The 23,994-nt window shown below is 35.5% G+C and overlaps 2 protein-coding genes across 2 annotated transcripts in view; one reads left to right on the top strand and one right to left on the bottom strand.

Annotated features, from left to right (window-relative positions):
• Positions 1-11,682: 11,682 nt before the first annotated feature.
• Positions 11,683-13,467, top strand: HELRODRAFT_189348 (hypothetical protein; the record flags this gene model as incomplete). Its single annotated transcript, XM_009027599.1, has 3 exons — positions 11,683-11,688; positions 12,325-12,997; positions 13,071-13,467. The coding sequence occupies 3 exons, from the start codon at positions 11,683-11,685 to the stop codon at positions 13,238-13,240; spliced, it is 849 nt and encodes a 282-aa protein (XP_009025847.1). The 3' UTR covers positions 13,241-13,467.
• A 9,532-nt stretch (positions 13,468-22,999) lies between these two features.
• The window catches only part of HELRODRAFT_163832 (hypothetical protein), a gene marked incomplete at both ends in the record, with an annotated part of 2,640 nt that continues 1,645 nt past the window's right edge, over positions 23,000-23,994 (bottom strand). Inside the window, 2 exons of the mRNA XM_009027598.1 lie at positions 23,000-23,083; positions 23,208-23,364. Of these exons, the coding sequence (XP_009025846.1) occupies positions 23,000-23,083; positions 23,208-23,364 (241 nt within the window). The remainder of the gene's footprint in view (positions 23,084-23,207; positions 23,365-23,994) is intronic.

Below are 23,994 nucleotides of genomic sequence, written 5' to 3'. Positions count from 1 at the left end.
ATTCTTTACTGCAGTGAGCTTCCAGCTGCCGGAATCTTACCTCCGTCACCAGTGTGTAATCTCCTGAAGATCCCACTTCTGACACCAGTGTCGTAACCTCTTCGACCTCGTAACTACCTACACCGATGTTATAGCTTCAGTACTCGCTATATCTCCAACACTGTCTTGTAGCTTCCAACGATAGTCAAGAGTTCGTTTATTCGTAGGTTCAAGATCTCCGATAGATGAACACAACTACTTTAAAGAAACGCAACTACGTCAAACGTTTATTTAATGCTAGCAATAATAGAAACAATAACTTAATCCTAATAACTACATAAAATCACATTAATCACATTATTGTCATAATTATGGAGCGCTGTATTTATAACAGTATTTATATGTTTTGACAGCTGATATAGCAAGGCCTGTCTGTGAATAAGTTCAATTGATTGTACACAGTAGTTTTAGATTGTTGCCCTTTGAAATTTGAAATATGGAGAGTATTAAGCAGCATTTTTATCATTTCAACATTATCAACTTTCAAAAATTCAACACTTCATTCAACATTGTTCAACTTTTTTATATTTCTTTTTAGTTTATTAATGTCAGAAAAATTAGACATTTAATTGTTTTAAAAATTTTATTAAATAAATTTGCAGATAGCTATTTTGAGTTATAGATAACTCATCTTCAGTGCATTATTTATAATGTATGTAAGATATTTGATAAGAAGGAACAAGTAATTATTAATTTATATAAATTATTTGAAACAGAAAACGAATAAAATAAATTTAATAACATTAAACATTATAAAACGCGATTTTCAAAATTTGAACGGCAAGATTGTTTATATTATGGTTGTTAAGGTAAATATCAACGCTCAGCCGAGAAGCGCGAATTAATTATTTAATTAACTACATATTATTAATATTATTTTTACAATATTTAAAAACGTTATTATTATTATTGTTGTTAACGTTATTATTATTATTATTATTATTATTATCATCGCTATGGTTCTTCTTGCTTCTTGTGATGATGTTCTATTTGCAAGTGACATTTGCGCTGTGGATTGTGGCGTTGGTATCTACAGTGTTGGCACTGTTGTTGTTGTTGTTATTGTCGTCGATGTTGTTGTTGTTGTTGATGTTGTTGATGTTGTTTTTAAGGTTGTCACTATTGGTAGGATTGTTGTTTACATCATCACTATTGTTGGTGATAACATTGTTATAATTATTGCTGTTGTCGTAATTGTTGTTGTTATAATTATAATGATTGTTGTTTTTATTTAGTAGTCTATTTGAAAATAGAATGTTGTTTGACTGTACTTGAATGTTCATGGAGGAATTTTTGTTTTGTATGAAAATTGATTCAGCTATTTTCAGGTTTGTGATGTTGTTATTGCAATAAACTATTTGCGAGCTATTTAACATTTGTCGTGTTAAAGTGATGTTATGCTGTTGTTAATAATGTTGTTTAATTGCTCCATCTTGTAGATGCATGGTCAAACGTCTTGACAATGTGGTAGTTGTCATTCCAGTATATGAAGCATTGTTGCGGTACGAACATTCATCGACGGAGCATTTATATTCATATATTAGATGACTTTGTTGTTGTTGAGTAGTTGCAGGAAGGCAATTATTTTTCATGACTAGTTAGTTAGATTCCTCTTTAGTTTTTCAATTTTTTTTAAGGTTGATCGTAAATTATTCTCAAATTTCTTGAGTTCAAAACCAAAAAGTTTATTTATTTTAAGCATGGTGATAGAACTAAAAAGCTTTTTTCGGTATTCCTATACCATTTTCTTTGTTTAAATTGATACGTTGTGTATGTGGCCAGATGCTTAAATTATTACTCACCTAGATACCTCTATGGCAACATCAAAACGCATAAAAATAACAACCCCATTCGACCTATCATCAGCCAAATTCCAACAATAATTAACTTTATTGCCAAATATCCAAACAAAATCCTGAATCCATACATCCCTAATAACTATAATCTCCAGTCCTCACGGAAATTTATTAATCTATTGAACACTAACAAACCATCAAATCATATTGCGCTTCTGGATGTCTAACCTTTGTTTATAAATGTTCTCGTCCACGACACAATTGATATTATCATCAATAGTGTTTATTACTCAAATATGGTTCCCTTATAAATACCAAAAACACATCGCAAATCTTTTCTCCAAATCTCCACCACCGAAATAATGCCGGATATGTTGACAATATCATCGTCGCAAACGATGATCCTGAACAAGTCAACCGGCTACTAGCAACCCTGAACCAATCAAAATTGAATTTCACCATTGAGCATGAAAGTGAAAATTCATTGCCATTTTGGGATGTTTTAGTAACACAAGATTCACAACTGCTGTATACGTCAAAGCAACAAATAAAGGTATTGGTTTAAATGGGTTAAGTGAATGTACGGAACATTTCAAAGCAAGTAAAATAAAATCCTTTGTGAACCGTGCATTCACGCATTCATCCTTAATTGAAGATCGCAATACGGAACTGAAAAGAATTATTAATCTACTTTTAAACAATGGTTACAAAACATCATTCATTGAGAACACCATTCAACTTTGACAAATATCAATCAGAAAATCGGAAACTGTGCGATCTCGACTTTGCAGATGATATATGACTAGTAGAAAATAAATCGGAGAAGGCTCAACAACAGTTCAAGTCGTTCAGCTCCAGTGCGGCAAATGTCGGTCTCAAAATATATGTCCAAAAAACCGTCCAAAAGATTTTTATCACACCAGAAGATTTGATATTAAAACTTCACTCAAGCATAATGGTGAAAGCATCGAAAAAGTAGAGGATTTCAAATATTTTCGTTATGTTGGAACAACAGAAAAGGACCTAGATGCGAGAATTGCACTAACATGAGTAGCCTTCGACAAATTAAACCTATCCTTATAGTACCAGAACGTGACAAAGAGTTTAGACAATGCCTCTTCAACGCAGTGTGCATTTCAATCCTATACGTTCGTGAATCATGATCACTAGATGAAAAACTAAAGACTACAGTGGAAGTTTTTTTTTGGAAAACCTAGAGAATCATTTTTGGTGTCGGAAGTAAACATGACAACTAGAGGTTTCTACGCGTTCACAAGGCAGCAACAAATATCAAAAGAGATAAAAAATCGACAACTCAAATTCATCAGTCACATCCTCCGAATGTCAAAAAATGAGCCCGTGAATATATATGTGCTCTACAAATCTGAGATCAAAACACCAAACCGCACAGACAGACCGCGTTACTCTTAAATAGACAAAATTTCAAAGACTTTAACTCCAGATAGTCACGTTAGATGCTAAAGAAATAACTGAGTTAGTTGAGCAATAAATAAGGATGGTTAGAACAATCATATTGTCGTGCTGAACAAGCCCGGTCAGTGATGAGGAAGATGTATAATAATATTGCACCCACACATACACGACACAACTACTCTCTCTCTCTCTCTCTCTCTCTCTCTCTCTCTCTCTCTCTCTCTCTCAAACACAACACACTCATATATATACAATATAATTTGTAGTTATAATATGAAAACTTGAACATAAATGCAATTAAAGTTGGATGTATGTACAAATGACAATTTAGTTTGTGTAAGAAACCAATGAACATACAACAACAAAAAATTCAGCAGATATTATTGCGTAATAACATCTTTGATTCAACAGTTAAAACAATTATGTTGATGGAAATAAAAATAGACGAATCAGTGCCAGTTAAGTCGGTTGGTCAGTGATGCTGGTGCTGGTCTGCGATGCTGGCCAAAATGAACGATGAAGCAAGAGAAATATTTAAAGGTCACGACATTTTCTGCTCACTGCATGCCACGGCAGCTACCAAAACAATCCGACTGCTGCCTTCGCTTTGTCTCTTTTTTTCTCCTCTCTCTCCCTCTGTCATTCTTCTCTCTCTCTTTCTTGTATGTGAGCATGATTAAAAATTCATGTTAACAAAACTGAGCTAGAACAAAAATTTCAAGACGTTCAGGCATTGAGATGCAGTATCATCACATCGGCGTCTAGAAACTCCAACAAACAACAGTGTAAAATAAAAAAGATATCGTAATGAAGTTATGAGGGCAACACGGCGAACACAAACAATGCAGCATGTTGGAGCCGAATGTAATGAAATATAGAATGCAATGATGTGCCTGAGATCCAATTGACAGCGATCAAAGATAGTGCCTAAATGGCTACAAGATGTCTATGAATGTATGTGTGCCTGTCTGTACTTGTCTTTCTCTCTCTCTCTCTCTCTCTCTCTCTCTCTCTCTCTTCTCTCTTTCTCTCTCTCTGTGTGTATGTGTGTGTGTGTGTGGATGTGTCTGTAAGTGTTTTTTGCTCTGTGTGTCTGTGTGTTTGTGTGTGTAAATGTATGCAAAACATATACACATGAATACAAATTACACTCTAATGTTTACAAATGTATGCAAATTACAGGCAGGAGAGCACAACATCTATTTGTAAATATAAATAAATAAATAAAATGCATTAACAAAATATGCAGATCTGCTCAAAAGATGCTTACAAAAAGTATTCCTAAGAAATTGTGTTATTATTTTGTTAGAGTATTATAAATACAAATATATAATAGATGGATGGATGGATAGATAGATGGATGGATAGATGTATGAATGGATAAATGGACGGATGGATGGATAGATTGATTGATGGATGGATAGATGGATGGATGGATAGATTGATTGATTGATGGATGGATGGATGGACGGACGGTGGGATGGATAGGTTGATTGATTGATTGATGGATGGATGGATGGATGGATGGATGGATGGATGGATGGACGGACGGACGGACGGACGGACGGATGGACGGATGGACGGACGGAGGGATGGATGAAATGATAGACGGATAGACAGTCAGTCAGACAGATAGAAAACACATTGATATGATAAAAGAAATATTTTTACGACTGCCAAAAAGATACATTGAGAACAAAAACGTTTAAAAAGTTTGGCCGATGCAGGGCTGCATACAGAATGCATACAAACCGCTTATTAAATGGGGACCTGCTTACATTAAAGATGCGTCCAGTGAATACAAATTTGATACAAACATGCAACAGCCATACAAATGACGCCAATTAAAACTTAACTAAGAAACTATTACCACGATGGCACTGGTGTTTAAAACATTACGACGCGCCGATACAACACACAGTATAACGTGTCTGATACGCAATATTTTAAAGAACTTTTAAAATGGCTTGCTCGTTTTAAGTTGGTTGAATATAGAGAATGACTGAATGGTTTTTGTGAGAGGATGTTTGCCTAGTGCGAAACTGAGAATACTACCATCATTGTCATTCCTACCTGCTAACTATTTGTCCGTGCCATACCTCATCCAATTTATCAGGACTGTTGGTTGTTTCATTGTTTGTTGATGACGTTCTAAGGAAATAATGATGCGCTAATATGTTGTTGTTTGCGTTGTTGTTGTTGAATATGTTTTTAGCATACCTGGTTTTTAATGCTGTTGAAAATAATAATGTGGATGTCATGATGATGAGTGTGTTGGTATAAAAATGATGTTGATGGTATTGATGTTATGACGACGACGAAGATGAATGTGCATGGATGCATTGAATGATTTTGCACTCAATGGAATTTCACTCATAAAGTGATTCATAAACATTTTCGCTGCATTAAAACTTCCATCATTTCAATTTCTGAAACAAAAAAAAACGTTTTTTTTTATTAAAAACTGTTAAGAACAGTGAAAAACAACTGCAACATTATTCATCATCTTCATCATCATCGTTAACATCATTATCAGAACATCATTCTTATGTTGATCCACATCATCAGACTCACCTTCATCATCGTCGTCATCGTCGTCTTCATCATCATAAATCATCTTCGTCATAAATTTTCTTATTAAATTAATAATATCAACATTATAGTTATTGTTGTTAATTGTTATTATTATCAATATTATTATTAACATTAATATTATCGTCATCATCTTTATCTGTGTCGTCATAACCATCATGATATAATTTATCATCACCATCATCATTATATTTTTGATATTAACACTGAAGTCGTTATCATTATGTTATCTTTGTTATCACCATCGTTTATATCATCTTATTTATCGTCGCTTTCATTAAATGCAATATGCAAATATCAACAACAACACAACAACAACAATATGCAAATGACAACAACAACAACAGCAGCAGCAACAACATACAAATAACAATAACAACTACATCAACAACAACAACAACAAGAACAATACATGGTGGCCGTACAAACAAACAAAAAAAAGGAGAAATATTGAACTGCGACGGAAACAAACGTGCAACAAAACAATGCAGCAGTACAACAACATCAACAATACAAACAGCAACACAACCACATCAGCATCAATATCAACAACAATGTTCAAAACATCACAAACAACATACACATAAATAATAGTAATAATAACTGACATATAAGCACAGGCTATAAGCCTTTTGCCTAATTCTATAAATCAGTTATCAAATTAGACCACAGTGAGGTTAGTAAGCCATACAGATAAATACTACATGCATATTAATATTTACACACATCTTCACACATTTATCCACGCAAAAAATCTATACGTGTATTATACACATAAATACATGAACATATATAAAAACATACACACGTAGACATACATAGATACCCATGCATATGTATAAACATGGACGGTTAGCAGATATTTGTACAAAGATTATTTTATCTTAAATTAATAAAATAATGTTAATCTTTATTAGAATCAGTTAAAATTCATTTTGTCAAAATTTCATAAAATTAGTTTCATGAATCTTCAGCCATCGTGGTGCAGATGTTATCGTCTGATTTCTTTTCCATCCTTTCGTCTTTTAGTGGGTGGGTTAGCAGTTGTGAGAAGTATTTTATCATTAAATTCATAATAGTGACGTTCGAACTTTATGAACTTCACTATTAAGGCATTACAGTTCCTAAAGTTCAAAAACGCAGCAGACTCGTTGAGGAGACCGTTAAAGTGCATCACAACTCGTGACGAAAATCGAAGACATTAACTTCACTGACGAGTATGTCAATTGATCACCCGATACCGACATTGACATTGACAATCAATTGAATAAAGTTCATATTGAACAATTAATTACTGACTCAAATTAATAACTGTATAAGTCTACAATGTTGACTAGCATTAAGGTTAAATAGTCGCATTTTGAACTTTTTGAACATTATTTTTGTCTGCGCTTAATCGAGTTTTTATGAACTTTGAATTTTTTTTTCGAACTTCACAACTATGGTGAAACTCAGTTTTCACACAGAAAAAGACCGTTTTCTGTAAAAATGAACTAAAAATTAAAGTGATAAACAAATAAGTTGCGAGCTTATTTTTTGTTTAATTACAATTAGACATTTTACGTTTTTTCTGTTAAATCGTTCCACATCTCAACCGCTCCATTATAAAATTCGCGTTTCTCAGTGTTTGTCCTACGTCTGTTCCCCATCAGTTTGTCCTCTTGTCGTTATACTATTAGCCATACATTTGTCAATATCAATGTTTACGTTCAAATTTTTGCACGAAACAGACAATATATCTAGGTAGGTTTGTAATATAGTTTTGTCTCTTGTGAAATCTTTTTTTTATGTAGTTTTGCATCATCTGCATACATACTGTTTATAAACGAACGTGTACGTGTGCAATACATTTTTGTTTATGTATGTATGGCTTTTGTTCACATTTCTGTGTGTTTGCGTGTGTGTGTGTCACACATTATAGGAGTTTGTTTGTTCACAAGTTAACTTGTTTTTTGAAGCGTTTTTTGCTGGTTTTTTGGTTGTAAGCACACAAAAATTAAGCTTTTGTGATATGCAAATGTTGATTGAATCATCTATATATGAGTGTTCACAAAAGTTGAATCAGCTTTGAAATATGAATGGATGGATGAACAGACGAATGGATAGGTGGAAGAATTGAGGAATGAATGAAATGATGATAGGATGGATGGATAAATGGGTGTATGGATGAATAGAAGGCTAGATAAGCGAAAAATTAAAAATGTCAAATCATTTCCTGACACCAGGCTGACGTCAGATAACACGGCACTACTTTTAAAAATACGATCTCCAACGAGAACATGTGTTGCCGACAAAATTGAATTTTTAAAGACATTCTCATTTCATATCATATTTTTTTTCTCTGCTGAAATTTTGCTAGAGTCTATTTTTCTTTACTTCCAATCAATACATTTTGTTTTTTAAACGTTTTACACATTAACTTTGATATCTTTATTATATTTTTCAACGGTTTCATCATACTATGTATTTGTAAATTTTACAACTCTCATTAAAAAACTGGTGCAAATTTTATTACAACCAATATTAACTATTAGAAAAAAATGTAATTTTTAAAATATGAAATAAATTTTTTTATTTCGTTAATTTGTATAGACGAATGTACTGTACATGTCACGAAAACATTCTGTCCTCGAATGAATGCGTGCGTGTTGCAGGCAGACGTACCAAGTCTTCTACCCTCTTTCTCCCTCTCTCTCTTTCACTCTCACTTTCTGTTCATTTCTTATATTTAATTTTGATCAACGCTGAGAATGTTAAATGAAACATATACATTTATAATAAAATCTTTTGAGGTGTTTAAATATTGAGGTGCTGAAATGTTGAGTTGTTGAGCTATCGAAATGTTGAAACTTCTTTGCTTCGAGGGTAAATTTGTATGGGGCGTTTTCGTCCAAATAATTTTTTGTTCTGAGGGTTTGGTTCCAGGTTTTCCTTCTAAAGGATTTATGCCCGAGGGTGGATTTTGTCCAAGAATCCTGTATGTGTTTCTGTGAGAACATGCATTTAGACATTGTATAAATAAATGATTGCTCAAAATTGGTAACAATTCATTTATAAACGAATATTCATATATGAATTGTTGCAAACGCATTCACTTGTCTGCATGCTTATTGATGATGTTTCAGCGCTGTCGTGATAATCTGAAATAAGAATAAACCCCCAAATATGAAAACAAATGAAATGGTCGATCGCATGTAGCATAACAATAGTGACTCTGAAAACATTGTATGTATCTACACTTTTCATATATGCTCATTTTTTTTAACATTTTCATAAAATTGGGACATTTCATATGTGATGTAACTTATTGAATTATTAAAAAATGGAGGACTTAGATTTCAAATGCCGTTCGTGATGACGTCGCCATAACTTGCTTTGAAAGTGAAGTTGCGAGAAGTTGTCAATGTTTGAAGTTTTCTGGAGAGAACAATGCTTACAAGTCTTTCCACGTGGTTTCATGTCCTGCGTGTGTATATAATTTTTTGGTACAATCTGTATTGTATATATTCATTAACAGCATTTATTACGAACATTTATATAGCGCTTTTAAATAAATTTTTCAAAGCGTTGATAAAGTTAATTGTAAAAATAATGCCAATGAATGTGAAAACTAGCGAAGATCAATATTGTCGTCGTAGATTTTCAGATTTAGTCGTCAGCGAAACTTCCTGGCTTGCGTTCGTCTGCACCAAGGATTGAAAATTCAGAAATAACTCATCAACCACCTAAAAAAGGAAAAGATTATCAACAACATTTTTACAATAAACTTTACCAACGCCTTGAAAATTTATACACACGCACACACACACACACTCACACACACATATAAATATAGAACGAATTTGAAAACTGTATATTATTCTAACGTTAATAAAATAAATAATGACAAGAAACTGGTTCGAAATATTGAGAAATGTTATAAAAAAATCTATCCAACCCTAAAAATTCTGTAGATTTCATAAATTACTGCATAATATGTATATACCTATACTGAAAGTGTATGCATAAACTTTTGTGGAAAATATTATAAAGATTATTTAAATTTTTAGAAAACAACCACCTTTAGCAGGATTTACAGCTTTGTTAACAAAAGCGAACGTTGAATGATGTTTTGTTGAAACGAAAAATTTTATCTTCAAGCCATGCCATGCAACATTGAAATATCTAAAATCTGCTGAGATGTCCTTAACAACAACACACAAAAAAGATTTTTTTTCAAATTTAAAATTTTCACTTTTAGCGAAGCTCTCAGATTATAAAATTTTTACTTCTATTAACTCTGCTGTTCATTAATTAATTCACAAATGAAGCAACTTTTAATTACATCAACTTTTTTTAATACAAGTTTGTGACATTTCATTCAATTTATAATCCCTTCTTCAATATATACTTCATTTTTTGTATCAACCCTTGAACATATTTTCATATAAGTCTTCAAAAAAAATCTGATTATCAAGAAAGAGTACCATGATTACATGATGGCGTGAACAACTCATCCACAGTTCGTTGCCAGCCTCCGTCAGCAGTCCATCCTTCCTCACAATTACTCGCCGGAAACAATTTTATCTCTTCGGCTGAACGCATGCAGACAAATGACTTAGTCATCTTTCATTCGTCCATTATTCCGTCACCCCTTCTCTTGGACAGAAATGACGTCATAAAACTGCAACGCCCACGTTTCGCATCTTCCTCCAGCCACAAATTAAAAATCCACCCAGCGGGGTGGAATGAAATTATTAATAATGAATGAATTAACATTAAATCAAAATTTTGTAATAATTATGAAAAAATTGATTATTGCTGAAAAAACATGAAATTTTATTTCATTTTTGGCAACTATAATTCATTTATATAGAAGTTTTTTTATCCAATCTCATTTTAAAATTGTTACACGGGTTGCAAAGAATTTAATAGGAATGTTAATTGATATTGAATGTTGTTAACTGATAGCAACTATGTTGTTGGCGTTGTGCGATAATTGCATTCATATAATTAGAAAAGTTTACTCAAAGAATTTACCATTATAACTATGAATTACTCTCGTTATAACTTCTAACTGTCCAATCAATGTTGACGTCATCGTCGTCTTTGTCGAGGTCCAATGTTTCCTTAACTACGTATAATAAATAATTACGTTGTATTTCTTGTCGCCCTCCCCAGCACAAACGCAGCGCAGACGTTCACGACTGCAGACCAGCTGATGCTTCCAAGTAACAAATCACGTGACAATCGTCCTCGCAATGATCGGAATAAGAAATATTTCTCTATTAAATGAAGCGCATCATGATTTATTCCGTTGAGGCGTACGGATATTCATTCAGCTACAGCACGGTCATTTCAAACGCTCCTGACGAGAACAATGGCGGAAATTAAGCGAGACTCCACTGTGTAATTTCGTGCCTGCCGATGTGCATACCGATGTCTGTACTTATGTTCGTACCAACGTTCACACTGATGTTTGTACCGATATTTTTACTTATGTTCGTACCAACGTTCACACTGATGTTTGTACCGATGTTTGTACTTATGTTCGTACCAACGTTCACACTGATGTTTGTACCGATGTTCATAACGTTCGTGCATGCGTACGAGTGATGACGATCAAATAATTAATTATTCGCTCAGTTTGCCCTCTTGCAAGTCTGCGTACGTGTACGGGCGTGTATGCATCAATATGTTTGGTTGTACGCAATTCATGTCTGTAGGCATACATGAGTGTGTTTGAGATTTGTGGCTTTGCAAAAAATACGGAGAACTATAAGAAAGAAACATGATGGAAAACTAAGGAAGAAAAATGAAGGAGCACGACTGAAGTGGAGTGATGCAGGTGCGTGCATCGACAAAATTATTCCAACAACGAAGTATTTCTAATCTGAACCATGCAACAAAATTTAACAGTAAACATTTACCTAAATCTTATTTTTTTTTGCAATGTGATAGAAACATAATTTTTAATTTTGAGAACAAATTGTGTTTATGTTATTAATGAGGAATTAAGCTTTGCAGGCACGATGCAGCTCCGTAAATTGTGGAAAGGTGAACGATTGTTTAAGAATATGTCGAATGTTTGTTTATTTTAAGTTCGTACTCTATTACAAAAATAAAAAAACAGCAACAGTTGCCAATCGATGTTGCCACACAACAAAATGTGTAGCAGAGTTTTAAACATTTTTTGCGGATGATCAACTGAACTGGATTTGATTAACTAGAATAATATATTTGGATGGCTGGCTGGCTGAAAATTTGGGTCGAATTTGATCATAAATCATAAAAATCGTGATGTGAAAGTTTGTGTGCATTGTGAATCAACAATTGTGCTGTTCGATAAGACAAATTCATCATTCACAAATGTCATTCAGCTTACATTGAACGGAACAACTACGACGATAACAACAATGACAACAATAACAATTACAACAATAACAATTGCAACAACAACAAAACTTATAACAACAATTATTAGGCTCTGGAGCAACGGCCTTCTCGTGGTGGAGCCGATTGGATATTCTGGTACTCTCCAGATGTTCAACAAACCGTTGCAACATACCCTCCCTACAAGACATCAATATCACGGGTTTTTTCGCCTTCGGAGCAGACTATACCGGCCAGCCTGCTCCGCTGTCTGCTATTAAGAGCCGGCATTGAATCGAATCCTGGGCCACCAAAGATCTGGATCTGCCCGATTTGCAACATGAAGATCAACAAAACACAATACTCTGCCCGTTGCAGATCCTGCTGCAACTGGTGCCATCTTCATGATTGTTCCTCCGACTTTGGCGGTTTCTTCATCTGTAAAAACTGCCCTTCCCCCAACCCCCGTTCGAGCAGCTCGGCGGCCTCTGCTATGTCTATGAGACACTCTCAAACCAGTTCAACCTTTAAAACTGCGAGGATAATATCTCATCCCGCCTATCAAAACACCACTGGGTTCGTGGCCCATTTCCCCGGTCAACTGACATTCCTCCAATGGAACAGCAATGGTATCAAAAACAAGAAGGACGAACTCCAACAGCACCTTGAAACACACAAAATACACATTGCAGCACTCCAAGAAACAAAACTCACCTTCCGTTCTAAAGAGCCAGAATTCGATGGCTACTCTCTATACCGCAAAGACCGTGGTCTTAGACAGAGCGGTTGGTCTGGTCATGTTAATACACAATAACATCCCTTACTCAATCAAACAACTACCTGACTCAAATCCAATAGAATCTCAAGCCATATTCATCAATATCAATAACAAAGATCTCACCATCATTAATACTTACATACCTCCTCAATCGGTCTGCCCGTCACACTTCACAGCCTCTATCTCCGACCTTCTATCCAATCCGAATACTATTTTAATGGGTGACCTGAATGCTCACGACTCGCTGTAGCACTCCAACATTCAGGACGCGCGAGGTGAAGCACTGGCAGTCGAGATCGATGACTCTGATTGCGGTTCGTTAAATCTTGATTTTCCGACCCGTCTCCCCAACAACAGCCAACCAACTTTTCCTGATGTCTCGATAGCATCAGATTCCCTGATATCTTCTATAGACTGGATCGTACTTACCACCTTGTCTTCTGACCATCTCCCTATTCACATTACTCTGCACGCTGATCTGGAACCCACGAAAACTCCAAAAACAACAATCGTTAATTTCGATAAGGCCAACTGGGCCAGATACACTGAAGAAACCGAAACTGCCTTCGCAAAATCTGTTTCTTCCAATGACCCTTCGGCAGCTGAGAAATTGTTTCGTCACATCTTGTCGTCCGCCAGCGCTCGCAACATTCCTTCAGGAAGGAGAATTCTTTCACGACCAGAGCTGTCCAGAGAAATCACGGACCTCATGGATCAGCGAGACAGTCTCAGATCCTTGGACCCTACTTCAGACAACATCAACTCTCTTTCAACTGTCATTCAACAAAAAATCAATAATCTAAAGCTCACCCGCTGGAAGGAATACCTGAGCACATTTAATAAATCCACCAACAAAAACCGCTTATGGTCCACCATCAAGGCTCTCAACGGTAAGCCTAAACAATACCCAAATAATGCCATCACTTTCAATAACAAACCAATAACAAATAATAAACAGATGGCCAACCTATTCAATAAAACCTTTACCTCATTCAAAACACACATCTCCGACAAATTAAATAGATTCACAACCAGGACCATCAAGAACCTCCCTCTTGATGACCATCAAACCTTTACACCAGATCAAGTATCAACGGCCATCAAACAATCCAAGCCCTCGAAAACCTCCGGCCCCGACAACCTCACCATCATACATCTCAAACATTTAGGTCCTCTAGGTATCTCCTTCCTCACCAACATCTTCAATAGTTCCCGACATCTATAAAAAAGCGAAAATCATCCCTCTGTTAAAACCTGGAAAACCAGATAGCGACTCAAAATCATACAGGCCAATATCGTTACTCTGCCCAGCCATCAAGATCCTTGAAAAATGCCTTCTCCCAATCCTATCAAAGCATCTAACTTTGGCGGATCATCAACACGGTTTCCGTCCAAACTACTCAACAACCTCCGCTCTCACCACGATAACAAACGACATCGCAAATGGCCTTAATCACAAAAGACCAGCTCATCGCACCGTTCTTGCCGCCCTAGACCTCTCTAAGACCTTCGACACGGTCAGCCACCGTATTCTGCTCTCTGATCTTTTAACCACAACACTCCCAAGATCTGTTATACGCTGGATGTCAAATTACCTGCACGGACGTACCGCATTAACTACATTTCGACAACAACACTCCAAACAACGAATCATCCACACAGGAGTGTCTCAAGGCTCAGTGTTGTTCCCCTCACTTTTCAACTTCTATGTCTCAAAAACACCTGCACCACCCCCGGACATCAAAATCATCTCATATGCGGATGACTTCTCTATCTACACTACAGGTCCAGATGCAGCTATTTTGACCCGGCGGCTTAACAGTTATCTGACGGAGTTACATGACTTTTTCCACAACCGTAATTTGGAGATCTTGACATCCAAATCCACAATAACACTCTTTACCACTTACACATCGCAATACCATTATCACCCGCAAGTCAAAGTCAATAACCAAACTCTTCCTCTAGAGCATAACCCAAAAATTTTAGGCCTTACCTTTGACACGATACTCTCCTTTTCGCAAATGTCAGCTTCTAAGGCCCCTAAGCAAAACTCAATTTTGAAAGCTCTCAGTGGAACAACCTATGGCCAAGACAAGGAAACACTAATGCAGACATACAAGGCGATTGGCCGATCAGTTATTGAATATGCCTGCCCGGCCTGGTCTCCACTGACTTCCGACACAAGCTACTACAGACTACAAGGCTCACAAAACGCTGCTTTACGGGTAATCACCGGATGCCACGGAATAGCATCGGAACAACATCTCCACTCTGAATGCCTGATGCTATCAGTAAAGCAGCATACTGACCTACTATCATTTCAATTCCTTTTACAATGCCATAATACCAGTCACTCTTGCCACCACATCACAAGAGAACCACGACCCAACAGAAATATAAAACACACATTATTTAGCAAATATGTACAGACAGTGCAAACCGTTCTGCCCACAGATACCGACAGCAGAGCGTTAAAAGCAGCTTCTTCGGCCTTGCATTGCAGTGCTGCGAAACTCGCCTCGGAGACATATCATGCCGCTGTGCTGCTCAACGGATGGCCACCTCTAATACCCAAAATAGACAAGGCAGAGGAGAGTTTGCCCAGAGCGTTGAGAAGAAAACTGACCCAGCTCCGCTCTGGTCACTGCATCTCCCTCAACAGCTACAGATCGAAAATAGACAGTAGGGTCAGCAACATCTGTCCAATATGCCAATTACTTCCTAATGATGTTCCCCATCTGTTTAGCTGTCCAAAGAACCCAACTCATTTCACGATAATAGATCTCTGGCGTAACCCGGTGGCCGGGGCTAACTGGCTACGGCCTCGTCTGGATTCCTCCAATGATGTCTGACGCAGGGCAATAACAACAACAACAACAATTATTATAACAACAATTAAAACAATTTTAACAATTACAACAACAACAGTTACAAACAGCATTAGTTAACAACAATAATGACAACAACAACAAAGCATCAATGCAACAACAACAAAGACAAAACTATATATTTTTACATCCGTCAACATAGATAAGAATACCTTAAAAATTTTATAAAAATATATATGTAGCAATTGAATGGATGTGGGTGTTGATATTTTAATTTTATTGAAACCTCAAAACTTTGCCCCGAGCTGTTTGACACCATCATCAACAAAAACATTTTCTCTAAAAACAGAAAAAAATTTTAAACAAAGTTAAAATCAAAACAATTTCAAAGATACAGCAATGACAACAACATTTGCACGTTTAATAAATCTAACAACTTACCGCCTTTGTAAGTTCACTGAACGATTGCACTATTGTGATGAGGAAGAACCTAGGAAGAGTAAATAAACAAGAAGTTTCAGGCAAATTTTTGAACGCTACAATGCACAATTGTTCTAACGACAATAAATAAATAAGGACTAATCACGAATTATAAAAATGAAAGCTGAAAAGAAACATGAATAACTTGATCGAGATCAGACATCAAATTATTTCGAATGTCAGCTGCAAACAGGAACTCTAATAACACCAACAACATCAAAAACTTCAACAACTTCAATAAAATCAACAACAACAACATCAATTACATTAACAACAACATCCACAACAACAACCACAAAAACACCCACAAGAATATTAACAACCACACCAACAACATCAACAACAACTTCTAAATATGCCAACCTCATTCAAACATCTGGTTAATACATAAATTTTATATATGTTATATTCAAGTTCTATAAAAACGACTATACAAATCAAATATATAAAAATTGTATTGATAAACATTGTATAAAAGTGGCATGCAGGTTGTGTAAAAGTTGTATAAAAATTTGATAAACATTGTATATACGTAGTATTAGTATATACAAATGGTATACAAACTAGCAACACTTACAACAACCTCTGATGGTGTAATGATTAAAACGTCTGCTCCTGCTGTAACAGTGGTCGTGTTCAAGTGCATAGAGATCTCCACCTATCACATGGGATGCAAAGACTCACGCGTATTCACATGCGTTGTGCGTGTGTATATGTGCTGGAGTGTGTGTGTTTGATGTGTATGTGTGTGTGTTTGATGTGTGTGTGCGTGGTGTGTGTTTGTTTGATGTGTTTGTGTTTTTGATGTGTGTGTGTGTGTGTGTGTGTGTTTGTGTGTGTGTGTGTGTGTTGTTGATACCTCTGAAAATAATTTAGAGAAGATGAATATAATAATAATAGTCATCTAACTTACTAAAAGCGGCGACGGTAGGATCAGAAGAAGAAGCTGTAAATGTTGAATGTGCATGAACATCAGATCGGAGCACTTCTCGTTTTTACTGCAACAAATTAAATTGATTGATTGCCACCGCGCTTGCAAAAACTCCCATCTTCATGCACAAATTCGTCAAAAGAAAAAAATAGAAGTTAGAAAAAAAATTAAATTAAAAACAGTTAAAAAATGTTAGAGGAACATACAATGAACAAAAACGCAAAATGGTTAAAAATGATGAATAAAAAAAGAGCAACAATTCCATAAAAAGAAGTTGATTAATGCGTGGAAAGAGATGAGGAAATATTTAAGGACCTTGATGGATAACTTTGAAGCAGCAACAGTCTGAGCACACACACGTCCATCCATCAAATTCATCCAACTTTCAACCCGGCTCTCTGCCATGTCGCCAAATGCTGTGTGTTCTGATGCGTTGTGGTTTGGTGTGTTGTGTTGTGGTGTGGTGTTTTGGGATGTGGTGTGGTGAGGTATTTTGGGATGTGCTATGTCGTAATATGCTTTGGTGTGCCACGTTCTGTTGTGCGGAGTAGAATCCTTTTGTTTTAACCTTTGATGACTCCCAATATGGCTTTAAAATGTATTTAATTAAGTTTGAAAGAGCAATTTTAAAAGGAAAAAAAGGAATACATTTGAAATAATATTCCCAGCAAGCGCGCAAACTTCAACGTTAAACAACCTTTGCAAGTTTGTCCGAAGTTAGTTAACAAGCATACGAGCAATCACCGAGATGAATGTTGGTTGGTATTCACACACGCACATTGCTTACTTCAACGTAAGGTTGAGATGTCTTGAAATTCTGCGCACGTCAGAACCATTTTCGTAGGAAAGTAGATAGATGTATGTTCTGTACGATGGTGATATTCAATGCATGCCTCACGTGCCTCTGCAAACTCCAAATAGATATAATCGACAAGAACAGCAGCAACATCATCATCAACACAAATAATATTAATAAAGGAATTTTTTTAATCTCACACCCTTGAATCGTTCTTTCTCTCTCTCTCTCTTTCTTTCTTTCTCTCTCTCTCTTTCTCTCTCTCTTCATAAAATTTAAATTTCAAGAACTATCTTTTTCCAATGCTGTCACTAGCCGCTGTTGTTGATTCTCGGATTCTAACATGCTGACGCCACGAGGTTTCATTGATGATCAGGTCAAAGTATGTGGCATCGTGTGGGGTTTTGTATTTTCACCGGTAGCTAAATTGGAGATGTAAGCAGATAGGAGTTTTTAAAATTGTGTGGTTACGAAGTCTGAGCAGCAAGAGGTGTTTGAGTATTTTGGATGAGTTGGATGCTGGACAGCTTGTAACACTCATGTAGAACGTTATCTTAGTGAGTCTGAATAGTGCGTCATTCATGTTTTGTGTGGTACTTGCACTCGCTGATCTGTTGATCTGCTTCGAATGCTGCTTACTCAAAACCGAAAGATCATTTAACGTATCTGGCGCAGGTTCACTGTTTCATATTCGTTGTGCGGTGTGTTTGCTAATATGTTCTAGCAAAATATATTTCGAAAATATGACAAATTATTTTCAAGCAGCATCATGGCATATACAAAATGAATTACAAAATGAATTATACAATAAAAAACAAAATGCAAAACAACGCAACACATCCGCACATACAACTCTACAAGCAATACAACGTTTCCGTATAAATAACCAACAAAAGCTTAACATTTGTACACACAATACCACATAGAAGAGGAACAAACAATGTTTCTAACACGCACGACCACGACAGTGTACCACTTTCACATACGCACAGCACAACCAACCGAATCACATTATTCTCGGGTACACTGCTAATACCGGAAATAACAAAACATTTTGAAAAAACATCACATCCAGCAACAACAACATCTACAACGACGACGACAACAACAACAGCTTAACGGGATGCCACAGACAGACCACATACATCAAATTTTAAAAACATCGAAACCTCTCATGAGCGTTGGAGAGTGTGTCGGAATCCGAATATGAACATTCCGCTTCCTCGCTTTCTTGAATATTCAATTTAATTATTAAACTGAAATAAACGCAAATAGTTACTGAGATTATTCACATTAAGTACAAGACTGAGATTCACATTACCTAGTGACTGAGATTATTCACATTACGTACAAGAACTCAACATAAAAATAATTTTCTGTGCAACATAAGAGAATTCGTGCACAACATTAGGAAAGCAGGCTTATCTAATCATCTTTCGCAACGTTTAAAGGCAGATATGAACATGAATTAAACCCGATGTATTACAGAGTAAACATTTGTTTAATTGAATTTGTATTTCATAACATTACATAGCTGCCGTGTGAACCTGATGAATTTAATCATAACATGGCCAATAGAAAACACTAATGCTTATTGGAAACATGAACAACTCAGATAGTTAGTAAATAGTAGTTAGTAAATAGTTAGTAAATAGTAGTTAAAAATCAATTCATGTTAAAAGCATGCCAGCTTCATTACACAATCAAGTGCCACATAATTTAACAACAATTTTTATTTCTACATCCACCATCATTAAACATTTTCATTCATTTACTCACCATCACCAGACATCCTTACTCATTCACCCACCATCACAAGACTTTCTCACTCATTCACTCACCATCACCAGACATCCTTACTCATTCACCCACCATCACAAGACTTTCTCACTCATTCACTCACCATCACCAGACTTTCTCACTCATTCACTCACCATCACCAGACTTTCTCACTCATTCACTCACCATCACCAGACTTTCTCACTCATTCACTCACCATCACCAGATACTTTCACTCATTCACTCACCATCACCAGACATTCTCACTCATTCACTCACCATCACCAGATACTCTCACTCATTCACTCATCATCACCAGACATTCTCACTCATTCACTCACCATCACCAGATACTCTTACTCATTCACTCACCATCACCAGACACTCTCACTCATTCACTCACCATCACCAGACATTCTCACTCATTTACTCACTCTTATGCGACACTTTACATTTCTGGATACTATTTCAATCGGATGATAGTAACAATGAAGACGACGAAATCATGCTGTTATTTCGAGAATATTCTTTGAAAACTGTACATTTTATGAAGAACAAAATAAGTGTTCAAATGAAAATGTTTTTAATTTTCTTTGGGGGTTTCGGAAAAAATGAGAGTAAATTTTAAAACTTAATGGTTATTGCGTTTAGGTGTATGTTAGTGTGTGTTTACTTCAATGTTTTAAATAATATGATGGAAAGATGAATGGATTGGTTATAAGTTTCAAATTGGTGGATGGATGGCAAGTGGATTGGAAGGAATGAAAGAATAAATGAATGAAAGAATAAATGAATGAAAGAATGAACGAACGAATGAATGATAGATGGACTGACCTACGATTGGTCTGATTGCTTGACATTAGAATCAATAATAAATATATTATTAAAAGAAAGAATGTATGAATGATTGAAAAAAATGAAAAATGAATGAATCTGTATCATGGGTGGTTACAACGGAAGGGATCATGATGATGCAAGCCAAAAATTTCAATTAACGAGATCGCGTCGGCCATCCCATCACAGAAATTAATTTCTTCATTTCCGTTTATTTATCAATTCATTTAATCATTGCTATATATTTCAACGCTTATATTAACATTCATTATTTTATGTTTAAAATGATTTGTTCATTCATTCGTTCGTTTATTTATTTAGTCATTCAATTCATTCATTCATTTGTTCATTCATTTATTCATTCAATTTATTCATTAATTCATTTGTTCATTCAATTCATTCATTCATTTATTCATTCAAGTCATTCATTCATTCGTTTGTTCATTTGTTCGTTTGCTTATTCGTTCGTTTGTTCGTTTGTTCATTCGTTTATTCATTTGCAATTATTTTTTTGTTTAAATCCCCTTATTTAAAAAAATGTACTGCCATTTTTTCATATAATCTTCATTTATTTTTCACTTCATTTTTCTTTTTTTCTTCATTTTCCGTCTGCCAGCAAAATCTTCTTCGTCAAAACGATAAAAAAAATTTGTTATGGAAGGGCAGATTCTGATTAGTTATTTATCTGGCAACAAGCCGCCTGGAATTCTAACGTTTCCCATCAATGTTTCTGTAATATTTCTTTGCAATACTTTATAATAAGAAATGTTTTTGAAATACGCAACATGTAATTTTATGAGGAGAAATGTTTTATTCTTGCTTGAGCGATCGGTCACACAATCATTTGATCAGTCACAATTCTCTCTCTGACTGATCTTTCAATCGGGCCTTTGTTCAATCAAATAATCAATCAACCTACCAATCAAATAACCAATCAACTAATCAATCAACTAGCCAACCAATTAAATAATCAATCAATCAACCAACCAACCAATCAAATAACATATCAATCAACCAACCAATCAGATAATCAATCAACCAATCAAAGACCACCACATTTTGCTCACTCCAATCGATCATATTATATTTCCATTTGCGACGTGCTCCAATTCAAATTTTGTGTTTGAAATTTTTTATTTTCTAAAAAACAATTTCTTATTAAAACGCGTGAAATTCATAATAAATATGAAACATCAAAAATATTTTTCCCTGCAGCGGAAGTTCGTATTAAAATGTTGATAAGAAAAAAACGAAGCATCGTACGATGGTTGAGCCTTCCATATCTGCATCCAAATCACTCAATTCGAATTCGTTCGTTTTTTGTTCAAACAAATATGCATGAAAGTTTGTGAAAGAAAGTGACAACATTAAAAGACGTCATCATCAATGTCAGTTTTTCTTGTGTGCAAGTTTGTCCAACCGACAATATTTACCTGAATGAAAGAAGGGACTTATTGTGAAGCTGCATGTGCGGGTTGTTGGGAGTGCTGGAAACAATGCACTTCTTATCATCTCTTTGTTTCGTGAAATAAAACTAGTAGAGCAGGCACTCACATCAACTCGAACATGCAGAAGAAACGTTCACAATGGGAATGAAATTATAACTTAATATTGCAGTACTTCACGTGTTTCAAAAATAAAAAAAAAAATAAATATATTAAATATATTGAAATGAATAATAAAATGACTGAACACTTTAAAAAAGTTACGTAAAAATTCAGATGACAACGAAAACAATTCACTAAAACAGTTAAATAATAATTTTCAGAATTTTTTCATTTTTGAATATTTATTATTAATAATCTAGTTCTCAAACAATTACATGTAAACAATTTAAAGTTTAAATTGTTTAAATTTTGAACACACATATTTATTATAAATTTTATGTCTAATCGTTCGCCAAAGACCGCAGGCATATTTTTATTCCCATACAGACATACAAAGTCATTAATGTTAAACTTTTTTTTTATTGCGGATGTAACTTATGGACAGCCAACCAGCCAACTGCAGACACAATTGGGAAAAACACAAACATGCGAGGAGACATGTTTACACATCCGCATTATTATGCTATGCATTTACTTAGTGACACACACGCACATCATCACACACACACACACGTCCAATCACATCATCACACACTCACATCATCACATCAGCACAAACATGCAGCTCTTTGTTAACAAACATGTTTCTTATTCAGTTCATTTTAATTTCTTTCCGATGGCTCCCTTCTTATCTGACTTATTTGTTGAAGTGGCATCCAATTTTCTTTTTTTATTTTTCCAGTTTAAAATTTCAAAAGTTTAAAAAACTTGGGCGATGTTGGCAGATGAGAAATATTTAAAAAAGATCCTACTATGGCTCCGATGGATGATTATTTGTAAGCTGATACTTGCCTGGCGGATCTGCAACTGCTTCGAAGAACTGCCCTCTGATACACTGCGGGATTATTTGAAACTGGCATACTTACTCACTTTTTTACTTTCAACATTTTTACATCTCAATATGTTTGATATACTTTTTGTTTTGTTTTTTTTAGTACCACAACAACCACCACAACAACCACAAGAAACATCTTTCCAATTATCGACCACTTAATGACTTCGTAGTTCCTCCCACCACCACATTCGTGCCGGCAAACTGTAAGCAAGCACGCCTTCATTAATCGCCTCCACGTCTTTTGACGCCCACCAACTTTCTGCTGTTTCTTTTTTTTCTTTCTGGGTATAAACGCAATTTAGTTCTAATTTCAGCACCACAACCACCACACAACCACCGCTACACAATCTCTACAACAACAGCCACTACAACAACAACCACCACAACAACAACCACCAACACAACAACCACCAACATCATCCACCACCAACATCATCTACCGCCAACATCATCTACCACCAACACCCCCACCACCCCCACAGATAAGAAAGCTTGTGTCGCTTACGAAAGTTCCTATCACATCGATCGAGGTTGGTAACATGATGATGACGACGATGATAATGATGATGATGGTGACGATGATGATGACGATGATGATGATGGTGATAGCGATGACGATGATGATAATGAGAGTGATGATGATGTTGTTGACGATGATGATGGGTATGATGACGATGATGATGGTGATGATGATATTGACAGCTGGAATGATGAATGGCTAGAATGTTCATCAAGATGAGAATTGACCCGAAACTGAAGGTACCAATAAAATTATGATGATGAAAATTAGAGTGATGATGATGATAGCGATGACAACAATGATGATGATGATGGAAGTAGTGATGATGATAATAATGATAAAAATGGACTATAAATTGTATAAGGCATTTAAAAGGAGTCCTAAGATGGAC

Source organism: Helobdella robusta (genome assembly GCF_000326865.2).
Source record: "Helobdella robusta unplaced genomic scaffold HELROscaffold_5, whole genome shotgun sequence".
In the NCBI taxonomy this organism is placed as follows: Eukaryota; Metazoa; Annelida; class Clitellata; order Rhynchobdellida; family Glossiphoniidae; genus Helobdella; species Helobdella robusta.
This window is presented reverse-complemented; position numbering and strand designations above follow the sequence as displayed.